This window comes from Symphalangus syndactylus, chromosome 14, assembly GCF_028878055.3.
Source record: "Symphalangus syndactylus isolate Jambi chromosome 14, NHGRI_mSymSyn1-v2.1_pri, whole genome shotgun sequence".
In the NCBI taxonomy this organism is placed as follows: Eukaryota; Metazoa; Chordata; class Mammalia; order Primates; family Hylobatidae; genus Symphalangus; species Symphalangus syndactylus.
Window position 1 is genome coordinate 114,059,424 of NC_072436.2, and position 26,037 is coordinate 114,085,460.

The window sequence follows — 26,037 nt, forward strand, 5'->3', positions numbered from 1 at the left end:
AAAAAAAAAAAAAAAAAAAAAAAATGCTCACTATCTCTGCCCGAACCTGCTGTAATTACACACAAGCAAGATGCATTAATTATTGGACTCTGTCCTTCAAAAACCAACAGAATCACTCTTAGGTGGTCCTGCTATTCCTGGTCCATGAACACCTCCACATGACTCAACTGACAGTAGACAGCATTTCCATCCCCCTTGTTTAGAGAGACGGAGAGGCAAGGGGTCACGGAAGGCAAGTGCTGTGGCTCATTCTGTGCCACACAGACCCAGCCTCCGAAGAGGCATGCTGCTGGCCATCCTTTAGCTCCCTCTGCCCTCCTCAGAAGAAGCTTTAGGCCATCCTGGGCTTCCTGTCACCAGAAAAGTGAATACCTGAGAACACAGAGCCCAGTCTCCCTTCCTACGTCTGAGCCCCCTGTTCCTACCTGACCTGTGGTTTTAGATCTCACTCTCCACCCGGGGCAAGGCAAGCAACCTCATCCCCAAGGCCCCTGTGAATGGGGCAGGGCAGGCTGCTATGCCGGACACTCACTGACAAGGAGGTAGACGATGTCACACTACTAACTGCAGAGGGCTTTCGGGGCAGCGCGGTCATCAACTTTGCCACTCCCTGGGTCCCACCACTGGAATCTCCGTTTGGACCGCCTGGAGGAGCTACCAGGGTCAACTTCTGGGAAACAGGCATTTTTTTCCCTGCTGAGCTTGGGATAGGTCGGCTGGTGGCCTGTCCCACGGAGGAAGGCTGTACGCCAGGGACCAGGCTCCCAGAAACAGAACTCTGGACTGGTGTTCCTCCCGAGGAAGAGCTGCCAGAAGAAACCCCATGTTTGGAGATAGAGCTGGCAAAGGGATTATTCTTGTAAGATGAGCCTGCAGAGCTGACTGAGTGTGGCTTTGCTGGATGGCTCAGGGCAGAAGAGGACGAGGCTGGGGTCTTGTGAGAGCTGCTGCTGGAGGCTGGCAGGCCTCCTGAGGTGGCTGGTGCAGAGGGATGGAAGCCCTGGCCTTTGGCCGCTGTCTTCACTAACTGCAGGAGGGAACGATGACACTGTGGGGGAGAAGCCTTTGGGCCTTGGAGCTTATTGGCAAATGGAGATGGGGGCGTGAAGTTTTTCTGCTGCTGAGTGCCGGCATGAAAGACTTTGACCTGGGGGCCAGGCACAGGAACTGCCAGTTGGGGCCCGTGAGACGTCCGTGGCAAGCTGTGGTGCTTAGCTTTGGACTGATGTACTTCTGGCAGGCCCTTATTGAGGGGAGCCTGGCAGGACAGCTCTTTGTAGCCAGAACTCTCTGTTTTTTTCTCCTGAGAGGACTGCCCCAGTGCCAGAGCCTGTTCTGCCAGAAAATTGAGGGGTGACTGCAGAGAGCTAGCTGGTGGTGGAGCAGAAGGACTGGGCTTCGCAAAGTTCCTTTTTTCTTCTGTACATAAAACGCCTCCAACTTTTTCTGCAGGTGCTTTTGAGGGTGCAGGCAGTGTGAATTCAGAGTTCCCAGCTGCTCTGCTATTCAATGCAGCCAATTCCTTGGACACGGCTTCCACAGAGGAGGCTGGATTGCGGATCAAGTCTTCATTCAACGAGTCCTCCAGGTTGACAGGAGGAGGGTTAGCAAGGCCGCCCGATGCCTGGGATGGGAGCTCCCTGCTCGAGGCCCCAATACTCAGGCCTCCTGTTTGGTGATCTGAGGGCAAAGCAATGGGGCCACCAATCTGTCCTGATGGGATAGAAACCTTTTTATCAGGCTTCGTAGACGATTCCTAAAGGAAAACAGAAATGTTGATGTTTAGAAAGGTCCAAAGATGCCAACATTGGCCTGTTGTGAGGATATAAACATGTGAACTCGAGTCACAAAAAAACCGGGCCTTCCTGTATAATTACAATACAAGCAGTGGGAGAGAGCAGGAGCTACGCCCTCCTTGACTTTAGATGCCATGACTTCATCACCCCTGGTGAGTATCTGGTTGGCCAGGGCTGGGTTTACCCCGGCATGCTTCGTTGCTAAGTACAAACAAGCCACCAGGAGAAATTTTCTTCTGTTTTGAAAAGCGTTAAGACTCTCGTGAAGAGATACTCTGCCTACTGGCATTCCCACTGTCTCAGCGCCCTCCTAGCTGCAATCAGACCAAGGCATGGCGTTAGAATTGCCTTAAAGCAGCTATTTTTCCCTTCTTGATTTTTCCCAGCACCTATCTCCTCAGACTGGGTTCAAAGAAGAGTGAGTTTTTCATGGGAACAGGAATGGGGTCTAATCCTTCACTCCTGCATCCCTGGTGCTTAATACAGTGTGTCTGGGACATTGTGGGAGCTCAACAGATACTTAGGAGTAAATGACTTGCACATCTCATTCTCATGGTCTGCTTAGGGATGGCTAAGGGCACCATACTAAGAACTGGAAAAAATGTTGATAAACAGCAATTTTTACTACATTGAGAGGTTTCTGCAACATCTAAGGTAATTTTTACAGTGTCTATTCTCCAGCCACTGTATTACCCTCCATTTCTGCCTGGTGGCTCAGCAAAGTCGCCTTTTCTTTCTGCTGTGGGTCCAAGCTAAACTGCACTTGCCTAGAGTGTATTTCTTCCATACAAAGATCACAGTGTAACACCTTCACACCTTCAGGGACTATTGACTCCTCAGAGGGCTACCAAGAACATCCCACTTAATCCCACATGAACCCCAGGAACTAGGCCAGCTGGATAGTTTGTAGAACCAAGGCTAGAGGGGGGTTAAGTGGCTTGGGTCTCTGTGACTTCAAGAATGTCACGCTGAGTAGCTGTCCCCAGACAAGCAAAGATCAGTGAGCTTCCACAGTCACTTGACGGTTTCCAGAACATAGTTGCAGGGAGATGGGCATAGCTGACATGTGACCCGAGCAAACTGACTCACCTTCACCTTGATTTTAGAAGGGGCCATAACTTTCTTCTTGGCCCTGTTCAAAGGAATGAGCACAGAAAAGTTTAGAGAATATCCAGAGGAGACCAAAAACAACACTTGTCCCGAGATGTGAAAATACCAAGACACTCACAGGATTGAAGTCAGGTGCCCATGGCCTCGTCTGCTCTCCTTAAACAGAGTCCTGAAAGACACAGAATACCAGGCATCTGTACACACCCCAGAAAGCTGGGACTCTGCTTCCAGAACTTTGCTAGTGTCCCTGGTCCTCAGTGGCTATCCCTCATTAAATGTCAACTGGCCAGGCGCAGTGGCTCACGCCTGTAATCCCAGCACTTTTGGAGGCCAAGGCGGGTGGATCACCTGAGGTCAGGAGTTCGAGACCAGCCCGGCCAACATGGTGAAACCCCGTCGCTACTAAAAATACTAAAATTAGCCAGGTGTGGTGGTACACGCCTGTAATCCCAGCTACTCGGGAGGCTGAGGCAGGAGATTCGCTCAAACCGGGGAGGTGGCGGTTGCAGTGAGCCGAGATCGTGCCATTGCACTCCAGTCTAAGCAACAGAGCGAGACTTTGTCCCCGCCCCCTGCCACCACCGCCCCCCCCCCTTCCCGCCCCCCCCCCCCCCACACACACACAAAAAGGTCAATGGATTGGGGAGCCAAATTCCTGGTGAGAGGATCTGAATGGGACACAGTGGCTGCCCAAAGGCTGAGTCTAGCCTTTACCAAGAAAATGTATGGCTCTGCCTCAAACCTCTCATGGTGATGCTTCCCTAAAGGGCACAGCACTTTCCTTATTGCCTATTCCTTCCATTCCAGGAATAAAACGTGGAGTGACCCAGCGTGTCTTTGTCCAGAGAAACTCAACAAAAACGTTCTTCATATGAGTCCAGCCTATGTAGAGAGGACAGCAATTTCAAAGTTCCAAGATCTATCCGCACAACAGATGATTCGGGTCCAATCAAGAAAATCACTCCAGCTAACTTTCTCTGTCCCAAGTATTACAGAAGTACTTCATTCGCAGGAAGTGGCTTCGTACAAGGTAGCCTCTGAGACGGAAGCCTGGCACCTAGTTCCAATAAGGAGTCAGCCCTGCTACCTGCAAATGAGACTTCTTCAGGAACATCAGGAAAGACCCAAGATGAACCCATCTCTCAAATGCCCATAGCAGCCTGTATGTTAAAACAGGAAGTGCTGCTGGGCACGGTGGCTCACGCCTGTAATCCCAGCACTTTGGGAGGCCAAGGTGGGCAGATCACGAGGTCAGGAGATCAAGACCATCCTGGCTAACACGGTGAAACCCCGTCTCTACTAAACATACAAAAAAATTAGCCAGGCATGGTGGCGGGCACCTGTAGTCCCAGCTACTTGGGAGGCTGAGGCAGGAGAATGGCGTGAAGCTGGGAGGTGGAGCTTGCAGTGAGCTGAGATCATACCACTGTACTCCAGCCCGGGCAACAGAGCAAGACTCCATCTCAAAAAAAAAAAAAAAAAGAGGAAAAAGGAAAGTGCATATTGAGATGGGAGGCCAAACCTCAACTGAAGTTGGACAAAAAAATGACAAAAACAAAACCCTGAAGGCAACTTCCCTTCCTCCAGGGAAGATCCAGAAGACCCTTTCCCAGCTACCTGCATGTCCCCCAATTCCTCAGGTGAGATCAGAGTTGAGGCAGCTAGACAGTGACTCCCTGTGGGCAAGGATCCTGTTGGCCTGGCACAAAAGCAGCGTTCAAACGTGTCTTGACTGCACAGATGCCCATCTCAGCACACGGCCCTCACCTGGCCTGCATCCAGCCTTTGGGCCAGAGGGGCTTGACCTCCGCATCCAGAAAGCCCTTCACACAGTCCTCCCAAGCCTGGGCTTTGTTGTTCCTCTCCAGGTCGTGGCTCTCCAGTTTGATCTTCACCACCTGGCACAGTAGCTCCCTGAGAAGGAGGCAGAAATCAGAAACTCCAAACTACTTCAGATGCTTCTTCAAGGTTCCAATCATGTGCTTTCAGCAGCCCTGATGAAAGTAAATGAGCCTAACCTTTGTCAGCAATAGGGGACGTGCTCAGACACTGCCCCACCAACCCTCCAAAGAGGCCAAGTCCCAGTGTGGGCACACCTGATCTCATCATTCCATTGGAACTTCTTCCGAGGTCCCATTATCCTCCTGCCCCCTTTTTCTTCATCTTCTTCCTCATCCGAACAAATCCGGTCCCTCTGCTCCTTGTCCTTCTCCTCTTCCAGCATCCTATGGAGTGAATAGAATTACATGGGGCCCCAAGGTGCTCCTGCCCACCGCCTCTCCCCTCACCCTCTGCACAACTGGGACTTCACAGAGAAGGAGAAAAGGCCAAAGAAGAGCCAAGAGGCTCCTTGGGAAACGGCAGTACACACCGAGAAACGGGGGGAAGAGGCAAGACAGGAGGGTCGCGCCTGCAAGCGCCAGGACAAACTTACTTGGCAACCTTTGCCTGCGTGTGTGCCTGGCATTCGTCCTGGTACTTGGCCATCTGCTCTGGCATCGCCCTGCCAATGGCTTCCTTGAGCTTCTGGAGAGGCTCCTTCAGACGGCCCCCCTGCGAAGAGCGGGACAAAATTCAAGGCAGGTTTACACATCACTCTTACGCTCAGGATGCATGACGGGGTGATCACAAGGAGGCAGTGGGGCAGCAGACGCATCATTGCTTAAGACTCAGTCACCACTCTGCCAGGCCCCCAAAGCCAAAGGGCTTCACTCTAGAATCACCCACCTGTTCATAGAGGTGAAGTTTCCGAGCACGCTTGAGCAGGGCATCCTTGCTGCAGGGCAGGAATGACGCAAGATAGGCATACACCCCAGAGCGGACCTGACTGCTCAGCTCCCGAGTCTGCGCCTCTATGCTGAAGAACAGAACACAGTCACCACCGCCTGCAGCTCGCTGCAACTCCTGTCTTCATCAGCTCACTGTACATGGAGAGGAAAGCTAGGGGCCAAAGGCAGGTCAGACCCTGTCTTGTTGGTCACACAATGTAATTGAATGCCCACGGAAATACATCCTCAGCAATCAACAAACAAGAACTCCGAAGCCTGATGAACATGGCTAGGTAATGTGGGCCAAGGCTCTTAGGTCACAATACCAGGAAAACAGAGCCCAGGAGAACAAGCTCTGAAGCACTAAATTTCATAGAGAAAACATAAAAGCCTTCAAAGTGGAAAATCATGAGTTACCTGGGGTTGAAAGGAAACACTTCCCGGCAGCATTTCTTTTTTTTCCCCCCAGTCCCCAGTTTTATCAACCATTATGAGGTCAGGGAAAGCCTCACCCCTCCAGTTTCTCCATCTAGATAAGCAAAAAAATATTTCTCTTCAATGCCTTGAGCTGTCCATATTTGGCACGCTCAAGCAGGTTCCTTGTTGACACAACCCTATCGTCCACACCAATGCTCACTCAGGTGCTCTCTGCAGCCCACACTTCCTGACCCAAGGGGCCAATCCAGGTCCTGGCCAGGCGAGGCCATTTGGTAGAACACCCACGTTTTGACAACTCTTCTTACATACACAAACTCCTCAGCTGTTGAGCAACAAGCTTCCCCTGCCACAAACTACAACCAAGATTAAAGCGGCAACACTGCAGGCCAGGCCACAAGGATTCACTTTTCCCAGTCTGGATTTACAAACGTTTGCTCTTCTGCTTTTTAACCCGATTCACACAGTGTGGTGTCTCAGAGGCTCAGGTGTGTGGGAACAGCGTTAGGGATGATTCACGTGGCACTAGGAACCGGAGTGCCAGCGAGGGGAACGGCCAGGGACACCAAGCAACACCGAAGGCACAGCAGGCCCAAGGCCACCAGGCTGTCTCTCATTCTTCAGGATTCTCAGAGACAGGCAAGCAACACCTTCTCTCTCTCGTCTCATACCTGCCAAGAAATCCTCTTCTAACAGGCCATGATTATCATATGCTATTAATGCCTGCTGCCTAAGATAAGGGAGGTCTATCGCTTCTGGAGACAAGTATTTGGTGTCCTTGTTGTATTTTGATTTTTAAGAGAAAAATAACAATGAAACCATGTTAATCCAATTCTTCTATCTCCTTGGTGGTGACCTTTATGCAGTTCAATTGTACTCCCATTCTCCCCTGGCTGGCTTGCCCCAAGCTCAGTAACAGCAGAAACAGACACAGACAGACAGACAGACGATACTCACTCTAATAGGATTCCATTAATATCCTGGGTGAAGAACTTCTGTCTGCTCTCCCCCTCAGCAGCTCTGGCAGCCTGGTGCACAGCAGACAGTAACAGCCGTTAGTGTACTTTCCCCACACATCCCTCACGCTCACCCACAGGCACAGGAGTCATCACTCCATAAAGAGCACCTGTCAATACAATCACACCGCCACCTTTCCAACTCCACCCTAGTCCCGGGTAAAGCTCGCCTGCGATCAATATTCTCTTTTCAAGTGGGCTGCCAGTTCTTCCCAGGACTTAAAACAGTCACAGAAAAGAAAATCACAGAGTCAAAGCCATCACAATGCACTTGGCCAGAGGCCAATAAGGCCAACTAACCCCTGCGCCCATACACTACCAACTACACCATTAGTTGAGATTTCCATGTATCTACAGTACAAAAATATTCAAGAATTTCAACCAGCCTATAGGATTTAAAGGCCTTTTTATCTACAAAAATAATAATAATGTGTAGCTCTAGCACTTAAGAATGTTAAAACTCTTTGACAATTCCTAATCTACCTACGGTATACCATGAGCTCTCTATTAGCCAGACCATGTGAATAACGAACCCACCATATTACCTATTAACACCAGATTATAGGAGTTTCAGTACAGTCTTAGTTTGCTTTCCAAAAGAACACAGTTAACACACACCCTGGATGGCAAGCTCAGAGACCCCTGAAGCAACCATGGCAGGCAGCCACGACACAGCGGGAACACAAACAAGCAGACCCTGTGGAAGTCTGCATCAGGGGTTCTCACACTTGGTTGCATACTGGAATTCTCTGGGCAGCTTGGAGCAACTCAGACCACTCAAATCACAGTCTCTGGAAAGGAGATTCAGGAATGCGCATTCTCTTAAAAGTGGCCCAAGTACTCTTTTAAAGCAACCCTGGGGACACTGATGTGCAAAGAGGGCTGGGAACCACTCCTCTAAACCCAAGAGCTGCTGGTCTGAAGGCTTTGGGTGAAATAAAATTTCTGAAATCAGACATGATATACAATAATGACAGCAAACAATGGTGATAAGGTGACTATCTAGAATGAAGGGATCAACCCCTCCGAAACTGCAGACACTGCTAACCCCTCACCATCATCTCCCCTACTCACCTTCCTCTCATTGCATCCTCTGGGGCCCCTTCCAACCACTCTAACTGCTCCATCTGCCTCCTCCACCAGCTCCTTTTCCATAGGCGGACCCCAGGATTCTCACTAGAACCCACTTCTCCCAATAACTTCTTTCCCCCTCAGGGCTTCAAAATAACACAGACAATTGTACACTCAAATCCAAACTAAGCCCTAAACCCTCTCATCTAAGCTCTGGACCAGAATTTCCAGTTATCTCTGAGTAATTTCCAATTACAGTCAACGCCTGGTATAGGCAGGGGATTGGTTACAGGACCCCTCCATATACCAAAATCCAAGTGCACAGTCAGCCCTGAGGAACCTGCCTATACAAAAAGTTAGCCCTCTACACACAGATTTAGCATCCCTCAAATCAACCCACGTTTGGTTAGAAAACGTCTGCATGTAAGTGGACCCACGCAGTTCAACCCTGTGTGTTCAAGGGTCAACTGCACTTCTGTGGATGGATGACCCTCTGGTTTGCAAACTCAAATTACACCAGACCCACTGGCTTCTGCTCTTCCGCCTGTGTTCCCCACTTCTAATAACTGCACTCCAACCTTAAGACCGCCACTCCCTCCTTCAGAACCCTTCAGCAGCTCTTTCCAAGCCTAGTATCAAACCCAAACTCCTTCACATGGCATTTGGGGTCCTCCACGATCTGGCCCAGCTATCCACCAACTCACACATCTTCAGCTCTGCTCCCTGCCTTCTCTTAGGGCATCTTCCCCAGGAGGCCGGCCAAGCCTGTTGCCTCCAGTCTCCTTCCTATATATCCCCCAAGAGCCTCTCTTTTACCCCTTAAGTCGGGCTATCTGGCCGTCCAGACATCACAAAGCTTACTTCATTCTGCTCTGTACTACAGTCCACTGTCTGCATATCTATCCGGTCCATTTATGTAACGAGCTCATGAAAGACAAGAATGGAAACTTGGCCCGGCGCGGTGGCTCACAACTGTAATCCTAACACATTGGGAGGCCAAGGTGGGCAGATCACGCGAGCTCAGGAGTTTCAGACCAGCTTGGGCAACATGATGAGACCCTGTCTCTACTAAAATACAAAAAAAAGCTGGGCATGGTGGTGCATGCCTGTGGTCCCAACTACTCTGGAGGCTGAGGTGGCAGGATCACTTGAGCCCTGGGCGTGGAGGTTGCAGTGAGGCAAGATCGTGCCACTGCACTCCAGCCTGGGTGACAGAGCAAGACCCTGTCTTAAAAAATAATAATAAAATAAAATAAAGAACTGAGTCTTATTCATCAATATATTTCCCATGGCTACCTGTCACATAATATTTACTAAATGTTGACTGAGTGAATGAATCAACAAATGAAGATACTACTGTAAGACGGCACACCAGAGGAAGAAAAGCTTAACACCAAACAAGCAAAACTAAGTTGGAAGTAAATATGCAAAAGTCAAGCTTCTACAGATCCCTTGGCTAGGGGAAAGCCCAGAGGGGTGAAATCCACAGACGAATAATGAAAAAAGGGGCATGACTTCTCACCCAGCCATGTGCCAATTTCTTACACCCTTGGAAACATTCAGAATTCTACCTTGGCACTTGGAAGGTACTAGAATTATATTAGTCTGAGAAAAAATAAAACTAAACTTTTTTTGCTTAAGCTTACACTGCTAGTTATAAGATTCAGAAGCACCCTTACATTAATTCAAACTAATTAACATGTATTTCATATGCCACACTTTCAGACCCATCAACAGCTTAAATTTCCAATCAAATTTTATTTTATTATTTTTTATTTTTTTATTTTAGTTTCTGAGACAGAGTCTTGTTCTGTCACCCAGGCTGGAGTGCAATGGCGTTGATCTCAGCTCACTGCAACCTCCACCTCCCGGGTTCAAGTGATTCTCCTGCCTCAGCCTCCTGAGTAGCTGGGATTACAGCCACCCACCACCACGTTTGGCTAATTTTTTGTATTTTTAGTGGAGATGGGGTTTCACCATGTTGGCCAGGCTGGTCTCAAACATCTGACCCCAAGTGATCCGCCCGCCTCAGCCGCCCAAAGTGCTGGGATTACAGGCGTGAGCCACCATGCCCAGTATCTTATTTTATTGAGATGGTCTCACTCTGTCACCCATTCTGGAGTGCAGTGACATGATCAGAGCTCATACAGCCTTGACCTCCCAGGCTCAAACAATCCTCCCGCCTCAGCTTCCCAAGCAGCTGGGACTACAGCTGCAAGCAACCACGCCTGGCTAGTTTTTAGATTTTTTTTTTCTCACTCTGTTACCCAGGCTGGTCTGGAATTCCTGGGCTCAGGTGATCCTCCCACCTCGGCCTCCCAAAGTACTGCGATTATAGGCATGAGCCACCACGCCCTGCCAAATTTTCTGTTTAGATAGCCACTTGTACAATATTTCAGAAGCTTTCTATGTAATCTTTACGCAATCTTTAAAAATATTTTAAATAATATTATGTAATTTTAAGAAGTATTTTTCTGAAACCTTTTGAATTGCATAGACAATATCTCTGAGGTTCTGGCTTTATACTGAAGAGTCGACTGCGGCATTTTAAAGTAAATCTAATTAAAAGAGCAACTGGATATATATCTGATAGTCTTCCAAAAATAAATGGTGTCCCTCACCCCTAAGAAGAGACACTCTTACCCCAGAAGTTGTGAATTAATCAATCCTAAGTTAACTAGGAAATGAAGTTAAACATCCCAATCATGCTGGTTTATAAGAGTTCCAACAGCCTTTTAATGTGCTGTTTTATTTATTCTAAGTCACCTGTAGCCTTTTAGCACCCAGCTCAAAATCTTATATACTATATCTTTTTTTGCTGAGTAGCAGAAAATCTGGCATTTTTTTTTTAAAAGATCAAACAAGTTGTTTTGGTTTTTTCTCCCCCCTACCTTATTTTCTTTGGATCCATCTCTCCCTGCACTTCTTGCGATGAGGGGTTCTAATTCTACAGGAGGGCAGAGCAGAACGGGTGACATGGGGTCTCTTTGATTCCTGCTCTTAGTATTGTCTCTATGTTATGCTTGACTAAAGAGAACCAAAATAGATCTGGGTTATTTGTACAGCCCGAGGCTGAGTAGCTGTCAAACTACCTCAAGACAATAACCCAAAGGAGCATCAAACCTGAGCTTTGTCAGCATCTGTACCTGCCAACAACCAAGACAAAAAACACCATCAACGCATATTAAGAGGGCAGGGTAAGGCCATCAAATCACTGGATTCCCTGGGGCCTTTACAAATGTACAATAGAAATCAGTAACAAAAAACAGGCTAATGTGAGAATGTAGTGAACGTGGCAGAGGCATCACCAAGGTTCCCTCTCAGAGGACCTCTTTAACATACACGAGTTTTCAAAGATATTTTTTAAAGTTTTAAGTACCATATTTAGTTAGAAGACATATCTAATTTCGCTTCCCAGAAAAAAAGTGTTTTTTCCCCTAAGGGTTCAATACACATGGGATGAGAATCTGCTATGTATTGTGGCAGAATACAAAACAGGAACACAGGCAAGGCGCAGTGGCTCACGCCTGTAATCCCAGCTACTCGGGAGGCTAAGGCGCAAGAATCACTTGAACCCAGAAGGCGGAGGTGGAGGTTGCAGTGAGCTGAGATTGCAGATTGCACCACTGCATTCCAGCGTGGGTGATGGAGTCAGACTCTGTTTCAAAAAAAAAAAAAAAAAAACAACAGCAGCAACAACAACAACAAACCAGGATCACAGATGCCTCCCACAAAGAAACTCTCCTCCCAAAGAGGTGCACCCTAGCTCCCTAATCCTTGGATCTGGGCGGCTCTTGTGATTTGCTCTGACCAAAAGTGTGGTGGAAGTCATGTGACTCTAAGGCTAACTCTCAAGGGCCCTATGGCTTCCACCTTTCCCCTCTTGAGATGTTGCCCTGAGACCACCAAGCCCTGAAGAAGGCAGGATGAAATGCCAGGAAAGAAAAGCTCTGCCAGCACCTGGACAACTTGCCAGCTGAATGCAGCCATGAGCATGGGCCCAGAGTCAGGAGAAGCGAACCGCTACCACAAGGCAAATTTTGGGGGGTGTTTTGCAGACAGTGATAGAAACTGATTTGTGTGTCACCTAGGGCCAAGACGTAAAGTCTACCCAATCTTATAATAAAGGGAAAAGGGGGGAAAATTAGGGGTATAAAAAATAAAGTGAGAAACACAACACTGCTAATGTTCCAGTTACATACATCAGGTTTACTTTAAATTTTTAAAATGCGATGTCCATTTCAAGATCGAGGATGGACCCCTTATTAAGGATCCAAATATCAAATATCCACATGTGGCTTCTGGAATCATAAGCAATTGGTGTATACCAGTGCATTCTTTCCCTGGGAAGACTATCTTTCCCAGCAGATTCTCAGTGGGATCAGGGGTACCGAGCATTTGCACACACATGCAGGGACTCCAAGTGCCGCAAGTGCAGGACCCTGGTCAGAATAGCTCACCTGAGGACGCTTCGGAGTAGCATTAAGCATCTTTCTAAAATAAGCCACCTTTTTAAGGCAACCATGAAAAGTGATGAGGGCTTTATAATATTATGTAAAAATGCAGGAAACAGTTATTCACAACTGTAATTATAGCTGCATAAAAACATATACACAGAGGCTAGAAAAGACTATTCAACTAGAAATTGTTTTTATATTGGCCGGATGGATAATTTCCATACACCTTCCACCCCATTTTTCAGTTTCTTAATGCTGTTATAGAAGGGCAATGTGAAGACTCGAATATCAACTTCACACTTGAATTGTATTTTCCAACCAGAATATCAGCCTCTCCTGGTCACCAGCTCCCCACCGCGACCCAGGCCCACCTTGACTATGGGATCCTGAACCCTGTGTTTGTTATGCCCAAGAGCTAACTGACACTTGGCAATCAATGAGGAGGGGCAGCTTGCCTAACAAGGTGTTTACTCAGCTCCGCTTTCTTGCACCACAGCCCAGTGCTGTTTCCGGTTACGTCATCTTGTTGCCACTAAATCTGTCCCCATCTCTCCCAAGAAAGTGAAACAGTAAGTTTTCACACTAGAACACGACCTATGGCATGAGTGGGGACACAGCCAACAATTTGGTTTTGACTTTTCTCTAACGACCAGCTATCGTCACATAGACCTTAAATGATTTAACAAGACTTTCAGGAGCTATGAAACAATCTGATTACGAACCAGAGGATTAAAAAGAGCAACGAGTAATGTTTGTTTAACATGAATTCTGAGAGCAAATATAGGACAGCAGGCTCAAAAACACCAAGTTCAGATTCAGCTACTTCCACCTCAATGTCATACTAAGAGATACTCCACACCCCAACATCGTACAATTGACTTAAATCATTACATTCAAATACAATACTTGAATTTCTAATGCTGAACACAAGCTGACAAAGATGAGACAGAGCTTTGAATACATACCTTATTTGCTTTGTATACGGTGTTCAAATATTTTTTGGAAGTGAGAAAATCATTTTAGCAGTGGCTGACAATTTACCCTGCCCTAAAACACAAAGGATATTATGCCTAACAATGCTTCTGAAATACTGTAAGAATCACTGATTTAAAACCTACAGCCAGGCCAGGCGCGGTGGCTCACGCTTGTAATCCCAGCACTTTGGGAGGCCGAGGCAGGTGGATCACGAGGTCAGGAGATCCAGACCACGGTGAGACCCCATCTCTACTAAAAATACAAAAAATTAGCCGGGCGTGGTGGCAGGTGCCTGTAGTCCCAGCTACTCGGAGAGGCTGAGGCAGAAGAATGGCGTGAACCCGGGAGGCAGAGCTTGCAGTGAGCTGAGATTGCACCACTGCACTCCAGCCTGGGCAACAGAGCAAGACTCCATCTCAAAAAATAAATAAATAAATAAACAAATAAATAAATAAATAAAACCTACAGCTGTAGATTATGAGTGCCACTAGAGCTGCATCACAAGTCCTGATGCTAAAGGTAAAATGTTATTTTAACTTAAAGGTAAATGATATTACAACCAATGATCCATGCCTAGTTTACAGTTAGAAATATGTTACTTGAACAGACAATTCTCAGTGCTTAGGCATCAATTCCTAGTCACCGGAGTAAAACAGCAAGAGCTGCTACATCCTAAAGATGGTAATGGTGGTTGGTCTGTTTTTTAACGGAATCTTGCTCTGTGGCCCAGGCTAGAGTACATTGGTGCAATCTCCACTCACCACAACCTCCACCTCCTGGGTTCAAGCGATTCTGCTGCCTCAGCCTCCCAAGTAGCCGGGATTACAGCACGCGCCACCATGCCCAGCTAATTTTTTGTATTTTTAGTAGAAATGGGGTTTCACCATGTCGGCCAGGCTGGTCTCGAACCCCTGACCTCAGGTGATCCGCCCAGCTCGGCCTCCCAAAGTGCTGGGATTACAGGCGTGAGCCACTGCACCCCGCCGATGGTGGGTTTTAATGGGACATGGACAGCATTTAAAATTAAGCTGCTTTTCATTCATCACATTTGAGGCATTGCTGTAATCACTACCTAACACTGAATACACAATGCAAGGGAGTGACTGAAACCTAGTGGCAACGAAGCATATACTCTATGTGTAACTTATATGTTTGCAAACTTTTGTGAATTTGCAAAACCTTCGTAAGAATTCTAAGATGAATCTCTGCCTCAGCTGCCTGCTGCCAACATCATCCGTCTATCACATGAAAGAAAAGATGCCATGTGGAAAACAAACTGACAGAAAACAGAACAATCTGACAGAAAACAGAAAGAGAACAATCTCCCCAGAACAAAGCAAATTTTCCAGAAAAGAAGAAACCAAGAAAGGCCTAAAATGATGCCTGACGGGCAAGGCTTACACTGTTTTCTCCCTCAGGATGAGAAGAGGGTTTGGAAAAAGCTGACATCTTAACTGCCAACTCACTAAGGGTTTCTCTGGGCCAGCTTCACGCAGTGCAGAACCAATGGCAATCTGCCCAAACTGCTTCCAGGAAAGCCCAGCCACACTGTGTCACCATACCTGAGCCAGCTCCTTAACGCGCTTCTCCAGCGGTGCTGGCAGGCCTTCGGGGAGAGAAGAGGGCTGCCTGAATTCCTGGTCCAATCCCACCCCAAGGGAATCACTTCCATCATCCACATCACGGAAGGGGCTTCCTTCTGGAGACTCACTGAGCAGATGCTCCAAGTCCAAATCCGTCAGCGAGTCCATGGCAGTGGCCGCCTGGAGCAAGTCGTTGTCCGAAGTAGAGCCAAAGAGTGAGAGCAAGGGGTCAGAGGCACCCTCCAGTTCCCGCAGGCCCTGAGCTTCCGCTGATGGGACCGCAACAGGCTTGTGCTCCTCCTCCCTTTTTTTCTGAGCCTCTTTCTCTTTCTGAAATTTCTTTAGCATCTCTTTAACGCTTAAAGCCCCAGAATATTTCTTCTTCTTCTTCTCCTTACTGGCATTGAGGGCTGTGAAGCTGCAAGCAAGAGGGAAAATGGTCACTCAGACTACAGGACACCTCCAAAGGGAACTCCAGAGGCCTTCACCCCTGCTCCCAGGGCCACGGTCTCCAGAAGAACCTGTCACAGTCCACCCTGTCATTCCTCCTCCCTCCTCTTGGCATATGGAGCTCGTTCTTGCTGAGACCAAAGCTTGAGAGTTAATACAGGTTAGCAACACAGTGTCACGTATGCTAAATTTCCGACGGGTTTTTAGAAACCACTGCCAGGCTGAAATAAAAGGTTGCAAAAAGGGGTGGGGAGAGCAAGAAAAGTATTTAGAGGGAGAAAGCAGGAGCAGCAGAGAACAGCAGCAACTTGAAGAGCAGCTGGGGTGAGACCAAGTGAGGAGAAGGAAGCATGACCATAGACAACAACGGAAAACAGCGGAGACAGAAGGAGAACTGGGGCAGAGAGGAGCACCCCGGAGAACAAGAAACATCAGCAGTCACACAGTGACAAGAATAGCTGCCAACACTGACAGTGGAACTATCTGACACACAGAGAGGTGAGCGTCTATGCCCAGAATGGCACTGCGGGAGGCGTGCGGGAGGACAGGAAGGCCAGGCCCTGCTGCCTCTTCCGAAGCTGTGGGGAGGAGGTGAGTCAGCTCCCAGTTGTCCTGCCCTAACAGTTCAGGCTTTATCCTAGCAAAGAAGCTGCTGCCTCTCACCCGGCTTTGGAAAACTTGGACTTTTTCGATTTCTTCTCCTTGTCATAAGTGTCATCTTTTTTCTTCTTCTTTATCTTCTCACCACCTTCCTTCAACTTCCGCTTCTGAGAATTAAAGACAAGGCACAGTTACACGGCTCCCTAACTCAGGGAGCAAGTGCACTACACGGCACTGGCCTTGCTCCGCCCGGGACACATCCTGAGACCTGTCTCATCTCCTTCATGAACAAAAGCTCTCAGATCAGTCCCTGGACCACAAACCCACAGCAGTCCCACCGACGGTGTCTCCTGGAAACACCCAGGGCTGAGACAACAGTAACCATTCTGGAGCCTGAAACCTTTCTAGTTTGAAAGTTACAAGTGGGCCCTACCTCTCATTTTAAACACATAGGCAGTGGTAGACAGGTTTTTTAAACACACTGATCCTAAGGCTGACTGGTTTCCAGCGGGATGGCAGCCCTGGGAACTGAAGTCCTCTACATGTCCACAGGTGAGGGTCAGCAAGGGTGGTACACATTCCCTCATTCCACACCCTTCCCACCCTGAGGCCACCTCCAGAAACGACCCCTGCTGAGCCTGCTGGGATGTCATGTGACGTGGACATGATGACCAAGTGGTGAACAGAGCCCCCACAGGCACGTGTCCTCATCAGGGCACACATGTAAGAGGCGAGCCATCGACCTGGCACGGCTCTGCCTTTCCACCATCCTCCTGAGCCGGCCAAGCGCCACGTATTCTGGCAAGTCACCTACTGATCTGATAGGGTCACGTCTAAAAGCATTTCTGAAATCCAAAAGCAAGCACATTCTAACCTTTGGAGATTTTTTCTTCTTTTCTTTAATGAAGTCATCCTCAGACTCTGATGCTTGTCTAAACTGCAGAGTTCCCGAGTTAATGTAAAATCCTCCATACTTCGTAGTCAAAGAAGCAGGAACAAGCTCATCATACTGAAGAGGGGAAACAAACTGTCAGCTCCAAGTTCTGCTTCTGCAGTCCGAAGGTGCAAAGTGGGTCTCGAGAGAGATGTGACTGTGTTCCTCTGCCACTTCCAAGAGCATGCTAAAACATCCTCTGGTCATGAATGTCTGAGCTACAAGGTGTTTTGGACAGATCTTGTCATCATTTTCTGAAGAGGGAACTAAGGCCCGGATCAAGAACGTCATTTCGTCTCTCATCAGCGCTGCTACTGCCTCATGCTGGGAAGAGGGCACGCCCGCTCTGACCCCACCCCCAGCTTCCTGGTCAGTATCAGGAGCAGCTACGGTGCAGTGGGTCTGACACGGCATTTTCAGTAACTACTTACCGCCTCAGAGTTATCGATGAAGGAATCAGATTCATCATAACCATACCCCATATCGATCAAGTCCTGTATTCGGTCTTTTCTACGTTTCTTTCCACCCTAAAATGTGAAAGCAATAGATTACATGCTTTTTGATAAACACACAGAATTAACTGTGGCCTTGAACTTCATCGGCTATGACTCAAAGACGTAATGCACTAACTAGAACGGTCACTCTCTTACATACACACAAACCCCAAAACCTCCTTTCCTGAAAAACTTTTAACATAGAACATATTTGTATCTGTATAAAATGTCCTAGGACAGAAAAATGAACTAAATTGCTTCTTATGCTTTGTACCAAAATATTTCTTCTAAGGCGACCACAGGCCCTTCTCGGTTATTTGTCCAGTTAGCTCTTCACACTAGCTCTGCCATGCCCCTTTTCTGTACCTTAATGCGTTAGGTTTAATAACTGCTTCTATTCTCTCCATGCTTAATGCTTACTTCCAGATCAGTGTTTATTACATGATAATCCACTAAAGGAATACAGTAATGTGTGGAAACCTCTCCCACCCAATGAGGTTGTTTTGTTACTCAAGAGAGAAATCTTACGTATTTTTCTTCAAATTTCCGAGCAAGGGCCTCTACTTTATGCCTTTCCTTTTCTTCATCATTGAAAGGATCTGACAGATCTTTCCTCTGTAAAGAGATCATTCAACAAAAAATAAGTCACAAAATATTCCCATGTTCTTATTCATAGAAACTTCACTGATTACTCAATACCTATATAAAAACAATGTTTTTCAGAAAAGGGCAAGGTAGAAAACATGCTACCATCTCATCAATGTTTATCTTAATTAAGAAAGTAAAATTTCCCTTAACGTAGGTTAATAAAACTTGATTGAATGCCTACAATCATCCGCCACAGCATGAGGGGCTGCAGGACTCAAGACAGCAAAGGGCCTTTAGAAGGAGATGCTCAGTCACTACACAACCACGTTCAATAAAGTGGACTTCCTTCGTAACTCTAAAATTTTCTTCAGGCATTTAAAAACATTCTAAGAAAGAGTCCACTGACTTCCAAAACAGTCAATGGCTCAAAAACGTGAAAATCCCACTGAATGTGGTGCAAGTTCTTGAGAGCCGTTCTGCCATACTCTTTAGAAAGGTCTGAATTTGCACTTCTCTCGGTGCTACCAAAGTTAAACTCAGGCTTCCAAGGCTTATTTCCATTTTATAAGCTTATTATTTTCTCATCAAGCAAATTTTCCACAGATAAGCCTTAAGCTTTGTGACCAAGGAATCTAAAAAAAAAATTTTTTTTTTTTTTGAGATAAGAGTCTCTGTCACTCAGGCTGCAGTGCAGTGGCACAATCATGACTCACTGTAGCCTCAACCTCCCCAGGCTCGGGTGAGCCTCTTGCCTCAGCCTCCTGAATAGCTGGGACTACAGGCATGCAACACTATGCCTAGCTTTCTTTTTTTTTTTTTTTTTTTTTTTTTAAGTTTTTTGTATAGATAGGGTTTCATCATGTTGGCCAGGCTGGTCTCAAGCTCCTGGGCTCAAATGATCTGCCCATCTCAGCTTCCCAAAGTGCTGGGATTACAGGTGAGAGCCACCACACCCAGCCAGGAGCCAGGAATCCTAATTTTAATAAGACTCCTGTACCAAGTATGTTTAAGACTTCAAGGTAGACAGAAAACACTAAAGATTGTATGCCTATTTCAAACAAACTTTCTTATCTCACCCTCCCATCTCTGCCTACTGAAATACCACCTGCAAAGGATCAGTTAAATGATTTGTGGTGTACACATACAATGGGATATTATAGAGCATACATCTAATGATCATACCACAAATGGGGAGTCTTTCAAACATGCTTATCTGGATCTTCTAATTTTTCTACAACGATCGCATATAACTTGAGTGGTTATGTAACTGTAAGAAATCTGTAAGAAAACTGAGCAGCACTGGATTCTATGGAATGCTTTGCCAACAGCAGTCTTCCAATAACTACTATTTCCTGACTGTATGATGGAAGGTCCAGCTCTGTCCCAACACTAATTAGGATATAAGCTGTCTTCTTTCTAAGACCTCCAGGGCCTGTGTCGTACCAGACTTAAACAATGACCATATTGTAATTTCTGTTACCTGTGGTGGTACTATTCTGTTAAAACATCTATAGGATGTTTGTTTTGAGGTTAGTACAGTGTTTTCTCTACCTTTCTATAGTCCTCTGGGTCTAGCACAGTGCCTTCATACTATTAAGAAATGTACACTAAAAGAACTGCTGCACAAATGTGTCCGATTTTATTGTACTTTTAACACTGCAGAGTAGACCCACGACGATTTAGGAGTTCTGAACCCGAAGTCCAGGACTGAATCCTCTGAATTGGATCCAAAATTCTCTGTGTATCCTCCATGCATTTTTCTGCAGTGGAGAAGGGCATTTGTAGTCCCCAAAAAGGTGAAATCAGAGCACTGGAGTTCTAATTTCAGTTGACCTACTGATTTGGCTTGAACCCACGCATAAACACATTAACCAACCCCTGCTACTGTCTCTTCCTCTAAAGGAAGAAGATACCATTTCCCTGAAACAGGAATTATAAAGGGATTTGAAATTACTTTTTCTCATCCTGCCCAGTGGCCTTCATCCAACAGGCTGACCCTTGGTACAGACTCAATGGCCTCCATTCTGGCCATCAGGCAATCAGATCTCAATCAAGGAAACACTTTTTCTCTTCTGGTTTGGTGTTTTTTGGTGGGGGGAGATGGAGTCTCGCCATCACCTAGGCTGGAGTACAGTGGCATGATCCCAGCTCACTGCAATCTCTGCCTCCTGGGTTCAAGCAATTATCCTCTCTCAGCCTACTGAGTAGCTGGGATTACATGCATGCACTACCACACCTGGCTAATTTTTGTATTTTTAGTAGAGATGGGTTTCTGCCATGTTGGCCAGGCTGGTCTCAAACTCCTGACCTCAAGTGATCCGCCCGCCTCGGCCACACAAAGTGCTGGGATTACAGGCACGAGTCACTGCGCCAGGCCTTCCAGCCTTTTTTTTTTTTTTTTTTTTTTTTTTTTGAGACAGGGTCTTGCTTTCACACAGTGCGGTGGTGTGATCACAGCTCACTGCAACCTTGACCTCCCAGGCTCAATCAATCCTCCCACCTCAGCTTTCTGAGTAGCTGGAACTTCAGGCATGCACCATCACGCCCAGCTAATTTCTGTATTATTTTGCAGAGATGGAGTTTCACTATGTTGCCCAGGCTAGTCTTGAACTCCTGTGGTCAAGTGATCCTCATGTCTCGGACTCCCAAAGTGCTGGGATTACAGGTGTGAGCCACTATGCCAGGCCAAGAAAACACATTTTTTTTATCTCAGGAAAAAAAGATTAATCCTTCTAACCAAAAATACCCTCCCAACAGCACACCTGTGAATAAGACCGACTGATCACTTGGCACTGAGGCATATTGCTAGAAACTTCACAACATGATTTCATTCTCATTCCACACTCAGACAACTGTGAGCCAATTACCAGCCTCATCTCCATTTCACTAAGAGCCACTCTAGAGACCAGAATGCTGCGAGTGTGGGGCCCACTTACCTTTTCCTCAGAGCCTAGCACAGTGCAAAGGTAGACATAGGTGCTTAAAAATGCTTTTCACGGGCCAGGCGCCATGGCTCACGCCTGTAATCCCAGCACTTTGGGAGGCAGAGACGGGCAGATCACGAGGTCAGGAGATCGAGACCATCCTGGCTAACACGGTGACACCCCGTCTCTACAAATACAAACAATTAACCAGGCGTGGTGGCGGGCGCCTACAGTCCCAGCTACTCCTGAGGCTGAGGCAGGAGGCATGAACCCGGGAGGCGGAGCTTGCAGTGAGCCGAGATTGCACCACTGCACTCTAGCCTGGGCGACAGAGCGAGACTCCGTCTCAAAAAAAGCTTTTCAGCTAGGTGGTACTCAAATACCATACAATTCCATCTACATAAAATACAAAAATACGGCCAAGTGCGGTGACTCACACCTGCAATCCTAACACTTTGGGAGGCGGAGGTGGGTGGATCGCTTGAGGTCAGGAGTTCGAGACCAGCGTGGCCAACATGGTGAAACTCCATCTCTACTAAAAATACAAAAAAAAAAAAAAAAAAATTAGCCAGGCGTGGTGGCTGGCACCTGTAACCCTAGCTACTTAGGAAGCTGAGGCAGGAGAAACACTTGAACCTGGGAGGCGGAAGTTGCAGTGAGCCAAGATTGCACCACCGCACTCCAGCCTGGGTGACAGAGGAAAGACTTGGTCTCAAAAAACAAAAAAAAGAGAGGCCAAGCGCTGTGGCTCATGCTTGTAATTCCAGTACTTTGAGAGGCCAAGGTGGGTGGATCACAAGGTCAGGAGATCGAGACGATCCTAACACATTGAAACGTTTTTCTCTACTAAAAATACAAAAAATTAGCCGGGCACGGTGACAGACTCCTGTAGTCCCAGCTACTCAGGAGGCTGAGGCAGGAGAATGGCGCGAACCCGGGAGGCAGAGGTTGCAGTGAGACAAAATGGCGCCACTGCACTCCAGCCTGGGTGACAGAGTAAGACTCTGCCTCAAAAAAAAAAAAAAAAGAAAAAAAAAAACCCACAAATCTAAGCAGATCTAAGCTGTTAGAAATCAGGGCAGTGGTTGCCCATGAGTATTGAGGTAGTCTTCCGGCAGGGCAGAAGGAGGGTTTCTGGGGTCCTGATAAATATATTTTGTGACCTATGTGCAGGTTACATGGGTGTACTGAGTTCATGAAAATCCATCAAGTTGTGGCTAGGTGCAGTGGCTCATGTTTGTAATCCCAGCACTTTGGGAGGCCAAGGCAGGCAGATCACTTGAGGCCAGGAGTTTGAGACCAGCCTGGCCAACATAGTGAAACGCCATCTCTACTAAAAATACAGAAATTAGCTGGGTGTGGTGGCATGCATCTGTAGTCCCAAGTACTCGGGAAGTTGAGGCAGGAGAATCACTTGAACTTGGGAGGCGGAGGTTACAGTGAGCCGAGATCGCCCCATTGTACTCCAGCCTGGACGACAGGGCGAGACTCGGTCTCAAAAATAAATAAATAAATTAAAAGCAGTCTACGTGTTTTTTTGTCTGCCCCTATACTAGGTAGACAGCAAGATTCTCTTGGAAGAGGAAAATGTCCAGCATGAAATTCTAACGCTGGAACTGTCAGGGACTGGTTTCATTTACACATAACATTTATAACCTTGGCAGAGAAAAATGTATTGTTTTTACAATTTATGTTAATTAGTTATAATTCAAATTGGCCTCTCCCTTTGCGCACAGAAATAAGAGAAGCAAATCTTGTGCTTGCCTTGAGTGAGTGACAGGATCTTGGGGCAGCCAAAACCTCAGTAAGTCTTGCTTCCCCACTACGGAAGCCCCACATGCATGCTCTGACCCCTGTGTGTTAAACCTGCAGCGCCTCTGGGAACAAAGGGGTGTACCTTATCTCCAGGCTGAAGGCCTTTTACCTTCCCTCGGATATTCTTCACCAGCTCTGGGTAGAAGAACTCTGGGCAGCGTTTGTGATCTGGTTCAAAGAGGGTGAGTGTAATCCGAACAGCTGCTGCGGCCGGCTCACAGTCCTGATGCTGTTCTCCTCCCCCAGCCTCCTCCTTCCGGGACTTCTTCAAAAACGCAGGATTCAGGGAACCTGGGAGAGAGGTGAACTGGACCCTGTGGGGCTCCGACATGGCTACCAACAAGTCTTAGCGGGTGTCACTGCATGGCTTCTGTTAACATTGAAAAGAAGAGCCAGGTCAAACGAAGATGATAAAATAGTTTACCTGTCTAATTAAAGAGATTTAAGTTTAAGAGAATTTCACTGTCAAGAAAACTCCATTGTCATATATTGCCATTTACTGTTTTTCTCTGCTTATTCATCCTAAGATTTTTTTCATAATCATTCAGAGATAGTCACTGCTTAGCATACTTCCAGTCTTTTTTCCTATGCATCTGTATCCTAGATCCTTGACCTTAAAGAACCCACGCTGACAGAGCCTTAGACCTCCAAATTGTAAAGACTACTAAAATATTAATTATTTTCCATTTAATTTGTCTAACACTTATTTTTTCTGCCTGAGAATAATCTTTAAGACCTCTTTATTTTCATCACCAGCAGTTTCCTATCATTGAGAGCCAATCTTCACAATGACAAAGCTTTTATCAGCTGAACAAAAGATATTGCCTACCCCCAGTAGTAAAGAACCAGTGACTCAGGAGGGTGTGGCTAGGCTCACTTCCTAACAAAGTTACATACTCCTGCCCTGTGCACCACTCTCACACCCAAACATTGGCCTTGGCAAAACAACAAATTATGACATGCCAAAGACCTTCAAAATCACTTGGGAATGATCCAAATAGATTTTGAATACAGAATTCCAAATGTTCACAGAATATGGATATGCTAATACATGCCATACATGTTTTCTGCTTACTTCATATATAATTTTGTATCCTGCTTTTTAAAAGAGTTCATATTCTAGTGTGAACTTTCTACCATACCAATAAATAAAGATATTCATTGCAGCCTTGTTTATACAAGAAAAATGATGGAAGCAACCAAAATGACAATCAGGGAATGGTTGAAAAAATTGTGACTTTCTTATTGACTTATAAGGGCTCTTGATATTATACATAAATTATTACATATTATAGATATACGACACCTGTCATATCTCTTATAAGTGCTTCTTCTTGTTTTGTTATTTGCTGTTTAATGTTGCTTAGAGTGAGGTATGATGAAAGAAATGTTAACTTTTTTTTTTTGAGCTAGGGTCTCGCTGTTATTTCCAGGCTAGAGAGCAGTGGCCCAATCACAACCACTTCAGCCTCAACCTCCCAGGCTGAAGCAAACCTCTCATCACTTCAACCTCTCGAGTAGCTGGGACTACAGGTATATCCCACCATGTCTGGCTAATTTTTTCTATTTTTTGTAGAGATGCTGACCCACTATGTTGCCCAAGCTGGTCTTAAGCTCGCAACCTCAAGCGACCCTCCTTCCAAGGAAATTATAACTTTGTATGCAGTTAAAACTAGGCTCTTTTCCTTTGAGACTCCTCCCATTTCTTTTATGCGTAGAATGTTTATCTCCAACCAGATCTTATAGAAGAACTTGTGCATATAGGTTTTTTGTTTTTTGAGACAAGGTCTCACTCTGTTGCTCAGGCTGGAATAAAGTGACTCAATCTCAGCTCACTGCAGCCTCAACCTCCCAGGCTGAAGCGATCCTCCTACCTCAGCCTCCCTAGTAGTTGGAACTACAGGTGTGTTAATTTTTGTATTTTTTTTGTAGGGACGCTGTTTTGCCATGTTGCCCAGACTGGTTTTGAACTCCTGCTGGGATTACAGGTGTGAGCCACTGAGCCCAGCCTATATAGTCATTTATTAACCCCAGGTGAATTTGCTATGCTATAAAGTATGAGGAGAGGCTGTAACTTGGTTTCTTCCAGCATCAATCACTAAACAATCCTTCCTTCCTCTGCTGATTTGGCATATATTGCAAAGCAACATCGCAGATATCTAAAGCCTGTTTCTAAAGTCCATCTGTCATATTAATACAGTATTTAGAGATTCTTTAACCAGTATTGCACTGCTTTGTAAAGTTTTATACTTTGATATTGCGAACTTAAAGCTCATGTTTATTATCCTTCTTTATAAATAATACTTTGCCATTCCAGCCTATGTATTATTTTGGCAGGTTTCAAAAAAACTCACTGTATTTTGGTTGTAAATGAATCACAAACGTGAGTTAATTCAGGAAAATTAGCAGATATTGTATATATCCACATACATGTAGACGTATTTATATATATCCAATATTCATTTGTCAAATTATAAATATAAAATCAACTTATAACATCAGATAAGGTAACAAAATATCTACAAATGAAGAGTTAAAATAATTCTAATCAGGCAGCCAAACGATTAGCAGTATAACAGGTTGGCACTGCAAAAGACCATCTCCCAACATGTACTAAGATGTTAAAGGACATTTCCCTAAAAGAAATCTCCAAGGCCCTCAGGATATTTGTGATGCGCTGGGTTGTGGAAATAAATGCCAGCTGAAGGCTTACAGATTCCCCCACTGATAGAACCGGAACAGTCTCACTGTAAGAAGGGAATCAGCAAGTTAACCAATGGATGTAGGAAGGTCATCCTGGAAGTGGCAACCAGGTCCTACTTTCCCTGTCCAGGCAGTAAACACATAACCTTATCTCAGTCCAAGTCTGAGAGACTGCAGCTTCAATCCTAGATGGCAAAACTGCTCCTTTCAGTTGCTTAAGTGACTCTCCAAGCCCAAAAAGGTAAAAAATAGGACTACAGGATAAAGTGAGTCAAATCTGTAGTCTATTAACACTTAGATTTGGGGTTGTTTTATAAT

General features: G+C 46.2%; 1 protein-coding gene across 12 annotated transcripts in view; it reads right to left on the reverse strand.

Moving 5' to 3' along the window:
- Positions 1-26,037, reverse strand: part of UBN1 (ubinuclein 1) — a 34,799-nt gene that overhangs the window by 6,330 nt on the left and 2,432 nt on the right. For 4 of the 12 annotated variants that reach the window (XM_055243013.2, XM_055243008.2, XM_055243003.2 and 1 more), the window contains exons 2-15: positions 23,099-23,307; positions 18,218-18,304; positions 17,627-17,722; positions 17,136-17,270; positions 16,325-16,428; positions 15,191-15,629; positions 7,067-7,137; positions 5,634-5,763; positions 5,341-5,459; positions 5,003-5,131; positions 4,674-4,820; positions 3,025-3,075; positions 2,886-2,928; positions 533-1,756 (exon numbers count right to left, since the gene is read on the reverse strand). In XM_055243013.2, the coding sequence (XP_055098988.1) occupies positions 533-1,756; positions 2,886-2,928; positions 3,025-3,075; positions 4,674-4,820; positions 5,003-5,131; positions 5,341-5,459; positions 5,634-5,763; positions 7,067-7,137; positions 15,191-15,629; positions 16,325-16,428; positions 17,136-17,270; positions 17,627-17,677 (2,643 nt within the window). In that variant the 5' untranslated portion in view covers positions 17,678-17,722; positions 18,218-18,304; positions 23,099-23,307. Of the gene's footprint in view, positions 1-532; positions 1,757-2,885; positions 2,929-3,024; positions 3,076-4,673; positions 4,821-5,002; positions 5,132-5,340; positions 5,460-5,633; positions 5,764-7,066; positions 7,138-11,087; positions 11,144-15,190; positions 15,630-16,324; positions 16,429-17,135; positions 17,271-17,626; positions 17,723-18,217; positions 18,305-23,098; positions 23,387-26,037 lie in introns of all 12 variants that reach the window. The other 8 variants (XM_055243011.2, XM_055243004.2, XM_055243010.2 and 5 more) reach the window with 7 other exon arrangements.